Raw genomic sequence first — 12,196 nt, 5'->3', positions numbered from 1 at the left:
AAAAATCTGCAGCCAAGAATACTCAACACAGCAGGCTATCATTCAGAATAGAAGGAAAGATAAAGAGTTTCCCAGACAAACAAAAACTAAAGGTGTTTGTGACCACTAAACCAGCCCTGTAAGAAATACTGAGTCGAAAGTAAAGACCAAAAGTAACAAAGATACTTCAGAAATGACAAAACAAGTTATAAAATGATACTAAATACATATCTATCAATAATTACTCTGAATGTAAAGGGACTCCAGTCGAAAGACACAGTGTGTCAGAATGGATTAAAAAAAAAAAAACAGAACCCATCTATATGCTGCCTATGAGAGACTCATTTTAGACCTCAAGACACCTGAAGATTTCAAGAGAGGGGCTGAAGAAACATTTACCATGCAAATGGACATCAAAAGAAACCCAGACTAGCCATATATATACAAGTAAACATTTTTTTTTTAATTTTTGAGAGAGACAGAGAGACAGAGACAAAGCACAACCAGGGGAGGGGCAGAGAAAGAGGGAGACACAGAATCTGAAGCAGGCTCCAGGCTCTGAGTTGTCAGCACAGAGGGCGACTTGGGGCTCTAACTCACAAGATAAAGATCTGAGCCAAAGTTGGATATCTAACCAACTGAGCCACCAGGTGCCCCCAAACAAACTACATTTAAACCAAAGACTATAACCAGAGATGAAGAAGGGCACTACATCATAACAAGCAGAACTACTGCCAACTGTAAATTGAATTCCAACATGGAATACCAAAATATATAAAACAGTTAATGACAAACATAAAGAAACTCACTGATAATAATACAGTAATAGCAGGGGACTTTAACACCTCATTTACATCAATGGACACATCATCTAAGCAAAAAATCAACAAGCAAACAGTGGCTTTGAATGACACACTGGACCAGATGCACAGAACAAATATATCAGAACATTTCATTCTAAAGCAGCAAAATACACCTTCTTTCCAAATACACATGGGACATTCTCCAGCAAAGATCACATACTAGGTCACAAATCAGGCTTCATCACATACAAAAAAAAATAAGATTGTACCATGCATCTTTTCTGGCCATGGCACTGTGAAACTTGAAGTCAATCTCAAGAAAAAAATTGCAAAGACCAAAAAAACATGGAGATTAAACAACTAAAGAATGCTACTAAAAATGAATGGGTCAACCAAGAAATGAATGAAGAAATTAAAAAAAAATTTAAAAAAATAAACACGGCAACAAATGAAAATGAAAACACAATGGTCCAAAACTTCTGGGATGCAGCAAAGGCAGTCATAAGAGGGAAGTATACAGCAATACAAGCCTACCTCAAGAAACAAGAAAAATCTCAAAAAACCTAACCTTACACCTGGAGGAGCTATAAAAAGAACAAATGAAGTCTGAAGCCAGTAGAAGAAGGGAAGTAATAAAGATTAGAACAGAAATAAATGATATAGAAAGTGAAAAAAATATTTAGATCAATGAAACCAGCTGTTTACTTGAAAAAATAATACCGATATGCCCCCTAAAAGAGAAAGAACTCCAATAAACAAATAATAAGAGGAGAAATAACGTCCAACACAATAGAAATACATACAATTATAAGATTATAGTATGAAGAATTATATTCTAACAAATCAGACTACGTGGAACAAATAGATAAATTTCTAAAAACATAAAATATCAAAACTGCAGCAGGAAAAAATACCAAATTCGAATAGACCGATATCCAGCAAAGAAACTGAATCAGTAATCAAAAATCCCCAACAAACCAAATCCAGGGCCAGATGGCTTCCCAGGGGAATTCTACCTAACATTTAAAGAAGAGTTAATACCTATTCTACTCAAACTTTTCCAAAAAATAGAAATTGAAAGAAAACTTCCTAACTCATTTTAGAGGCAGCATTACCCTGATTCCAAAACCAGACAAAGATTCCACTAAGAAAGAGAACTAGAGGCCAATATCCCTGATGAACATGGATGCAAGAATTCTCAAATATATTATATTATATTATATTTTATATATATATATATACATATATATATATATATATATAAATAAATATATGCAAACTGAATCTACAGGATGTTGAAATAATCATTCATGGGGTGCCTACATGGCTCAGTCAACTGAACACCCAACTCTTAATTTTGGCTCAGGTCATGATCCCAGAGTCTTGGGATCCAGCCCCATGTTGGACTCTACAATGAGCACAGAGCCTAAGATTCTCTCTCTCTCCTTCTCTCTCTGCCCCTCCCCTGTGGTTGCTCTATCAACATAAATAAATATCAAAAAAAAAAAAAAAGTATTTCACCTATCTGTATTAAACTCATTTCCTACTTTCTTGAAAATTATTCCTTAACACCATCCAAACAAGACATCACTTCCATTGTTTTAAATGTTTATTTTTGAGAGAGACAGAGAGAACACAAGCATGAGCCAGAGAGGAGCAGAGAGGGGGACAGAAGATCCCAAGCAGGCTCTGTGCTTACAGTCGAGAGCCCCATGTGGGACTCAAACTCACAAACCGTGATATCGTGAATTGAGCCAAAGTCAGACGCTTAACCTAATGAGTCACTCAAGTGCCCCACAAGACATTATTCCTAGAAGACATCAAGTTCCTGAAGCTTCAAAATAAATAGTGAAGATTTTGCTTAAAACTAGCTTCTTAATTCAATCAAAGTTTCACAGATTTCATTAAAATAGCATGTATGATGTAATCATGTGCATAATACATAAAAGTTATTCCATTAACATTCATTATAAAGAGTCAAAGAATTCCAACACATCTGCAACAAAAAAAAACAGTAAATGCTATACATGTTTATGTTTTATTAAGTCACCAGTTAAACCAGGATATCTTAGCTTATTATTAACTGCAGCAGGAGAGTCCTCTTAACTTTCAGACCTATTACCACAAGTATCACTTTATGGACAATCTTAGAAATAAGATCTCAAAAAAAAATAATCAGCAAAAAATTCCAAATGTGTAATTTGTATTGTGAGCTTGAATGATATTTTTCCAAAAGGTAACATAGCCAAAGATCTCTAATTTTATTTGCCTTATAGTATAAATTTTTCATTATCTGCCCCACCTATACAGTGCTCCCTAGGAACTTGCTCAAATTTGTCAAGTTTCACTCTAATTCCTCAGTGTTATAAATCCTGTGCCCTTTTCTTCCTCTTCATTTCACTTCTAACTGATCATCTTGCATCTACTACAGTAAAGGAGCCTGGAGAAAAGGAAGGAGTCACAGAAGAAATAGGAGGGCCCTGACAAAGTTTTGAGGTCAACTAACGTACCTCTATGATCATTTTCACTCCATTAACACTACATCAAGCTACCATTTTTAAGTTACACTGAAGAAAAATGTTTTATTTGATTGATGGAATTCTTATACAGGTTTAAAAGGAATTCATGCTGCAGGGAGATGAGATAAAATTACCACCAATGTCCTGACAAAATTGCAGTTACATATAGATCACTGAAGACAAATCAAATACTATCTTTTCCAGATTGGTATTTTTTAACTCACCATCCATGTGGCTAAGAAGGCTTAGAGGACTCCTTCCATTGGTCTACAATCCTACATGTTGTAATTCCTCTTAATACCTTTTTTATTTTTAAAAACTTAACACCTAATTTCCAATAATAAAAAACCCCACAGGTATTAGCACCTGCATTGTTTTAAATGTTTATTTAAAGAGAGAGAGAAACAAAGAGACAACTAGAGGAGGCACAGAGAGACAGGGAGAGAGAGCATCCCATACAGGCTCCACACTCAGCACAGAGCCTGACTCAGGGCTCAAACTCATCACTGTGAGGTCATGCATAACCTGAGCCAAAATCAAAAGTCAGCCATTCAACCAACTGAGCCACCCAGGCACTCCATCGTCTGTATTTTTACAAGTAAGGAAAGTAAAGAAAATGGGCTCAACGAGGTTGAGAAAGTTGCACATACACCATTAATTAAAAAATGTTTAAGAGGGGCCTAAGCATGTCCAGCTCCATAGCTTATTGCTATTATGCTATACCAACTGTGTACAACACGTTGCACTGTCTCAAATTTAGACTAGAAAGCTATTACCTTATTTTTAGGATTTTTATCTACTAATATAAGAACAAAACAAAGATGTTCTAGACATTACCAAAGGTCTTTTGCTATCCTGTCTTCTTTGGTGAAATATCACACAGAATTCTGTGTCATCTTAAAATGTTTCATTTTAAAGGGTGTGAAAATCTTGCCTAGTTATTCATGCTGGAAAGTAAACCAGTTCCGGAAAGTCAAAACACAATGTGCATGTGATCAGCCAAATTTTTGATAATCATGTGTGTCTTAGACTTGAGAATTTTCTTAGGTATTTTCAGGTAAGCGTACATTGCTTCTCATTTATTCAAGGTACATTCATAGCCATACTCTGAAGACATTATTACATTTTTCTCCAAAAAGCTCATGTTATGATGAGGCACTGGACTGTAAGAAAAAATAAATTCCAGTACAGTCTCATGACCTACAACACTTCAAGCTTCCTGAAAAAAAATTTAGCATGATGCTTTTTAGTCATCATGTCTGTTTCATATAGACATTTAAATAGGATTTCATCAAAATCCAGCAATTCAACATTTGCTATTGTATTTGCATCTTTTATTCACCTTCAGAAGTATAAACACTTACCCCATATTCCTTAGCAGCTGTGACAACCTTAAGAAGGACATCTTCTTCAACAAATGGTCTCACAGCATCATGGATTATCACAACTTCTGGCTTAGACAGTTTAGAGTCAGGCTGGTCCTCTGCCAGTGCTTTGAGTCCATTGAAAATTGACCTGTGACGGGTCACTCCAGCTTCAACCAGTGAGATGCGTTGATGCTGGTACTTCTGAATGATACCCTTCATTGCTTCCATGTTCTCTCCAGTTACTGCAACAACAATGTCCTTTATCCAACATACTCTAAAAGGAAAGAGTACATACATTTAATATAAATAGAGCCTTATACAAGTTAAGCTAGTAACAAAACTGAATTAGTAAGCACTACTGTAACTTCATAGGGCTATCAAAAACTGAAAGTTAAATCAGTTTTATGCATTTTATTGTGTCTAGTAAAAAGATTGTTAATCAGTGAATATTTCACACTATACATAGTAACAGATGTAGTTAATGTTTTATACTCCATAGTCAAATTTTATCTATATAAATACTATACAATAGATATGGATTCCAAAGTTTGGATTCTATTATCAGTACATTGAGATAAAAGAATGCAGTAATAGTCCTTTAAATTGATTTTTTTACAAATCATTTGTTCAATAAAATAGGAACAAGTCAAAGCAGTTTTGAATACCAGAATTTCTGTCTCTCTCAAGAAATCCATCAAATCACTAACACAGCTGCATAACTTTGCCTACATGCAAGTGAAACATCATGTCTTAAATGGGATACTAAGATTATATCAAGTTCAAAATGATAAACTTTGTAATAAAATATTTAATTAAAGAATTGACCTATTGAGTCACACAAAGTATTAAACAATTTTTCTGTTGTAAAATATTGTTTTAAACACTGACATTTTGCACTGCATACTCCATAGCATTGAGTGGCAACTGCATTAGATTTTGGCAGACTTCTTGAACACCAGCACTAACAGAGCTTGAGGTCATTATAGACTCTATGTTCCACATAGAGCCAACAGGCTCAGACCAGGCAAACTGCCTCTGACCCACGATACCAACTCTGAATAAAGGTCACTTTAAAATTAATTTTTTTTTTTAATTTACATCCAAGTTAGTTAGTATATAGTGCAATAATGATTTCAGGAGTAGATTCCAGTGATTCATTCCCTATGCATAACACCCAGTGCTCATCCCAACAAGCATCTTCCTTAATGCCCCTTACCCATTTAGCCCATTGCCCCTCCCACACCCCTCCAGTAATGCCCTGCTTGTTCTCCATATTCAAGAGTCTCTTATTTTTTGTCCCCCTCCCTGTTTTTGTATTGCTTTCGCTTCCCCTCTCTTGTGTTCATCTGTTCTGTGTCTTAAAGCCCTCATATGAGTGAAGTCATATGATACCTGTCTTTCACTAATTTAGCTTAGCATAACACCCTCTAGTTCCATCCATGTAGTTGCAAATGTCAAGATTTCATTCTTTTTGATTGCTGAGTAATACTCCATTGTGTATATATACACCACATCTTCTTTATCCATTCATCCCTTGATGGACTTTTGGGCTCTTTCCATACTTTGGCCATAGTTGATAGTGCTGCTATAAACACGGGGGTGCATGTGTCCCTTCGAAACAGCACACCTGTATCCCATGAATAAGTGCCTAGTAGTGCAATTGCTGGGCCGTAGGGTAGTTGTATTTTTAGTTTTTTGAAGAACCTCCATACTGTTTTCCAGAGTGGCTACACCAGCTTGCATTGCCACCAACAATGCAAAAGAGATCCTCTTTCTCCACATCCTCGCCAGCATCTGTTGTTGCCTCAGTTGTTAATGTTAGCCATTCTGACAGGCGTAAGGTAGTATCTCATTGTGGTTTTGATTTGTATTTCCCTGATGATGAGTGACGTTGAGCATTTTTTCATGTGTAGGTTGGCCATCTGGATGTCTTCTTTGGAGAAGTGTCCATTCATGTCTTTTGCCCATTTCTTCACTGGATCATTTGTTTTTTGGGTGTTGAGTTGGATAAGTTCTTTGTAGATTTTGGATACTAACCCTTTATCTGATATGTCATTTGCAAATATCTTCTCCCATTCTGTCACTTGCCTTTTAGTTTTGCTGATTGTTTCCTTCACTGTGCACAAGTTTTTATTTTGATGAGGTCCCAATAGTTTATTTTTGCTTTGGTTTCCCTTGCCTCTGGAGACATATTGAGTAAGAAGTTGCTGCGGCCAAGTTCAAAGAGGTTTTTGCCTGCTTTCTCCTCGAGGATTTTGATGGCTTCCCATCTTACATTTAGGTCTTTCATTCATTTTGAGTTTATTTTTGTGTATGGTGTAAGAAAGTGGTCCAGGTTGATTTTTCTACATGTCACTGTCCAGTTTTCCCAGCACGGTTTGCTGAAGAGACTGTCTTTATTCCACCAGATATTCTTTCCTACTTTGTCAAAGATTAGTCTGCCATACTTTTGTGGGTCCATTTCTGGGTTCTCTATTCTGTTCCATTGATCTGAGTGTCTGTTTTTGTGGCATTACCATACCATCTTGATAATTACAGCTTTGTAATACATCTTGCACTCCAGACTGTTATACCCCCAGCTTTCATTTTCTTTTTCAGGATTGCTTTGGCTATTCAGGGTCTTTTCTCATTCCATACAAAGAACTCTCAGCCTCTGAGACACTCTATATTCATGCTAGACAGTGAAAATCTTATACACATTTTTACAAAGATGGAAAGTTCTGAAAATTACTGAGTGAAATGAGTTTTATTTATGTGAACATTTGGTTGATTTACTTAATTATTAACCTCCAACCTTCTGTAATTGAACCAACCCTTTCCAATCCCATTCTTCCTGTCGCTACAACAGTAATATACAGATGAGCAACACAAAGAGCTACTTTATAGGCACACTGCCTATAAAGGAACAACGGCAATCTGTGATCAAGTGTTATGAAGAAATCCAGGCTCACATGCAAGCAGATCATCTGACTAGCACAGAGAAGGCCAAGGTGATATTCCCTAAGGAACCAGAATTTGCTATAGGATCCAAATGGTGAGTGGCAGGGAAAAATAGGCAAGGGAATATGAAGGTCTGCTGTAAGTAAAAGCCATTACAAGGTCCTGAGGGCCAGGAAGCAAATGGAGTCAAATCGTTTCAGCAATGGAATGGGATGAGAGCCTATGAAGAAGCTGGAGGTCAAGGCAAGACCCAGAATAGGCTGAGCCTCACAGACCATGTGATGAGTTTTAATGTTATAATACAAAGCCATAAACAAAGCTTTATGCAGGAGAGGACATTTCTATAAAAAAATAAAAAAAATTTAAAGAGTGCTCACTTACCCAAATGTGTATCATGTCATAAAACAGTGCCTAGAAAACTCTAGTAGTCAGAAAAGCCCCTAAGAGAAGACTACTTCCTAATTTCCCAAACCTGTGAAGGGACAACCCTACATGCCAAAAGAACTTTACAGATGTGGTTAAGGATCTTGAAATGGAATGATTTTCCTAGACCATCTAGGTATGTCTAATATAATCCCAGGAATCCTTAAACGTGAACAAGAGGCAGAAAAGTCAACGCAGCAGATGAGTTAATAGAAACAGTGGCCAGTGTGATACAGGACCACAAGTCTAGGAATATAAGCAACCTCTAGAAACTAGAAAGTGGCCAGGAAATGGACTGTCCCTTGAGTGTCCAGAACAAACATAGCATTGCCAACACCTTTATATTTTAGCCCAGTGATACCTACTGTAAACTTCTAACTTCCAGAAGTTGAAGGTAGTAACATGGTGCTTTAAGTCACTCACTTCATGGTTTTATTGTTTGTTTTTGTTTTGTTTTGTTTTAACAGCAGCTAATTTAGTACACTCAGTTTTACTCTTGCTACAAGGTAGAGAAGACATCTGGTAGAGAAAGAGGGAAAGCAGACAGACCAAGTAGGAGATGACTGCTGCTTCATTCTGGGAAAGACGATGACTGTAGCCTTGCTACCAGATGGAGCTTGTAGATGGGGTTTAAGAGATAAATTAGAGAGCGTAACCTTTGCAAAATTGGCAAAAAAGTTTCATTATGACATAAAATAACTAACATTAAGTATTTACTATGGCTTAAGCCTTAGTCATGTTCTAACTCCTGTAATCCTCATTCTCTACGGTCTCTCTTAAGTGGGAAACAATTAAGAGGTGACATATACATTCTACTTAGCTTTCCCAAACTACCATCTTGTACCAAAAAGTTCTTGAAATCGTTTTACCAAAATACAATACCATATTCCATCTTCTAGAAGGTAACTTCCATGACAGAAAGGACAACATCTGTTTTGCCCATTGCTTTTCACATATCTGGTATACCCTCATTTATTTGTTGAATAAATGACCTTGGTCAATCTCACGTACCAGCAACGGTGTAGTATCTCTCAACACAGCATCATCTCAAAGGTTATAAAAACAAAAGAAGCTCTTCATTAAGCTTATCAGCTACAAAAACTCAAAAAAAAAAAAAAAAAACAAAAAACAGTATAACCTTCCCCATGTGATGTGGTTTTGTTTCAAGCATTTGACTCCTTACCTTCATTTCAATAACTTTAGGCTCCTAGAAAGCCAGAATTACTTATGTTTTGTCAGACACTGGGGGGAATTCTAATCACAAGCAAGCTGAAACAATGCAGAAATATTCACAAAGCACCTAACAGTAAGATATGTATTATGATGTGCAGTCAATAGAAAGTATTAGGGAGTAAGTCTCCAGTGTTGGTTGCTCTGCTTTGTAGCCCATCCATCCCCCATCCCTTTCATTACAAACTTAATTGATTACAGTGTACTCACACTCACACAGTTTAGAATTTATACTGTACTTAAAGCGCCCACTCCACACGTCCCACCCCCTTCCTCCCCCCCCCCCCCCCGCAACTGACAAGTGACAGTCCGTGGTCTCTAAATGTGAAGCTTCCCAAGGTTCTGTCTTCACTGACACAAGCTGTGACCAAAGCACTCATCTCCTCCATTATTTATTGCACCAGCCTCTTAGCTGGTCTCCTTCTACTTTTTATCCCAACATAACACATTCTCACCACCTCTAGAGGATTTTTCTCAAGTGTAAACCTAAAGTTACCCCCTGCTGCTTCTTGAGCAGGACCCTTCAAGGTCAGCCTACTTGTCCCTATGCCACTTCATCTGTCCCATTCCCCTCTTATTTAGGAGGACATTTTCTCTCACAACCATGTCTTTGCTTATGTTACTCCCTTTGCTACCCAGCACACCTACCCCATCTTGGGGTGGGGCAAGATGGGAAGCTCAGTTCCACCTGTTCAGCTGTCAGTTCAGATATGGCTTCCCCCAGGAAGCTTTCCCAGGCATTTTGGGAGCAGCATCCCTGTTCTCCACTTCCAGAGTACTCTTACTGCTAGAGAGATTTACCATCATACTCTACGGTTTCCTTTTCTATCTCCTTCACTAGGCTGCGAACTCACAGAAAGCAAAGTCTACACTTCAGAGCTTGGCACATTCTAAACCAAGGAGTATTAGTAATATTAACAGCAACTAAGATTGATGGCTCACTCAGTAACATGTGCTATGTACAGCACTTGCCTGCAATATCTCATCCAATATATCAGATTACAGGAAATCACTATTATCACTTTACAGAGGACATGGAAGCAGTGACCTGCCCATGATCTCACACTTAAGAAATGCAGGGACCTGGGTGGAACCAAGTCTGATTTGGGAGCACACTGTTAACTTCTACAAATGCACTGACAGTCTGTGAGAAAGAGGTGGTAAAATTATGTCAGTATCCACTGTGTCTCCAGCACATCATTTATATTCTTAGTGATGAGCCATGTAATACTGCTACATTTGTGATCAAAATGACAAGTTTCCTTTATTTCTCATAATTCAAGCAAAAATAAACACCTAACATTTGCCAGGCAGTATGCTAGACACTTGTTATATAATAATGAACCAAGACTGGCAGAATTCCTGACCTCATAGACCATATGTCAGTATCTGTTAAATGAATCCATGAATAGGAAAGATTTAAATAACTAGAAAGGAATAAATTATTACTTTTGTAATTGTTTAAGCCTTTTCTCTGTCCATGGATTCAGTTAACACTTTTCACATAATGGTCTGTGATTTGCTCAAGTTTATAGGAAAGAATTATTAACAGTGATCCAATATATTTCAGTTTATTAATAAAACATCACACTAAGGTTTTTGTTTTATTTTTTAAAAACATTTTAAGTACATGCTCAACTAAATCAGTAGGCAAAACTACTCTATAATCAAGAATTTAACTTGTACTCTAAGCTATTTATCTCTTCATAGTGTATTTTATCAGAAAAAAAGTCACTTAAAAGCAACTTTTAAAGATCTTAAGTTGCTATTTTTTCATAAAAATTACTTCCAATTAAATGTTAATACTGAACAATTAAGAGGGAGAAATACAAGGCATTGCTAGACTTAATAGTCATTCAAATACCTGCACAATGAGTCAATGAATTAATGAACTCCCCAAGATAGTTACTAGAATGCCTTCAAAGAGCTATAATTGTTTCAAAGAAAGTCAGTCAAAATAGATGTAAATAATTAGATATACCCAAGTCCTTTGATTATTTCCGAAAGTCATAAGAGACTCTAAGCAGCAAAGTCTTTTAAGTCTTTTATTCTTTCTCAAACTATAGATTAAGGCCTATTAGTGTATCAATTTAGGGAGTTTAGGTTAACATTTTTGGATAAATGATATAGAAATTAATAGAAGGGTAAAGTTAGAATCCATAGCAAATAGGACAGGTTTTCTTGAAATTCAAATACGTACATATTGTGTATTTATGTGTTTGATGGAGTCATAATGCAAAATATTTTTTTTAAACAAGTTACAATAAAAAAATTTAGGAGACATGGTCTTAGACCACTCTTAAGAGATAACGGAATTATGGTATTTTGTTCAGCAACCAAGCACTTGCAATCCTTTTTAAATACTATTTATATTTCAAAGGATTTATTCACATTCTTTTCTACTTGTAGAATTAAGAGACTTTTACATTATTAAAGTTAAATAATGCAGAATCATGGGACTGAGAAAAACCTTAACTACCTCACACAGTGCCTACTGAACAAGTATTTGCTGAATAAATGAATCTGGCTGACCTCCTTAGTGGAAAGCATGTCCACACTGAATTGCTATACCCAGATTTCATCAAGTTCTCTTGACTAATTCCTTTCTAGCACATTCCATAGGCAAATTACAAGGCTATCACCTATAGACATTTCGAGGAAAAATTATCATTTCTCATATTTTCTCCCACAATGCTAAAAAATCACTTACAGTATTCTGCTTGGGCAGCTTAATATGATCAGTTAAAAATGACAGATTTAAACACATGCTTTTTAAATAAACAGACAGGGAGGGAGATGCCTGGGAGGCTCAGTTGGTTAAGCATTGACTCCTGGTTTTGGTTCAGATCATGATCTCAGTTTGTGAGTTTCAGCCCCACATTGGACTCTGTGCTAACAGTGCAGAGTCTGCTTGGGATTCTCTCTTGGTCCCTCT

At 36.6% G+C, this 12,196-nt stretch overlaps 1 protein-coding gene across 18 annotated transcripts in view; it reads right to left on the bottom strand.

The window, feature by feature from the left end:
• CRPPA (CDP-L-ribitol pyrophosphorylase A) overlaps positions 1 to 12,196 on the bottom strand; it is a 481,097-nt gene that overhangs the window by 456,996 nt on the left and 11,905 nt on the right. For all 18 annotated transcript variants that reach the window (XM_053218382.1, XM_053218386.1, XM_053218374.1 and 15 more), the window contains exon 2: positions 4,666 to 4,942. In XM_053218382.1, coding sequence (XP_053074357.1) covers positions 4,666 to 4,942 — 277 coding nt within the window. The remainder of the gene's footprint in view (positions 1 to 4,665; positions 4,943 to 12,196) is intronic.

Source organism: Acinonyx jubatus, chromosome A2 (assembly GCF_027475565.1).
Source record: "Acinonyx jubatus isolate Ajub_Pintada_27869175 chromosome A2, VMU_Ajub_asm_v1.0, whole genome shotgun sequence".
Classification (NCBI taxonomy): domain Eukaryota; kingdom Metazoa; phylum Chordata; class Mammalia; order Carnivora; family Felidae; genus Acinonyx; species Acinonyx jubatus.
Note: the sequence above shows the minus strand (reverse complement) of the source record. Positions and strands in the feature narration are given on the sequence as shown.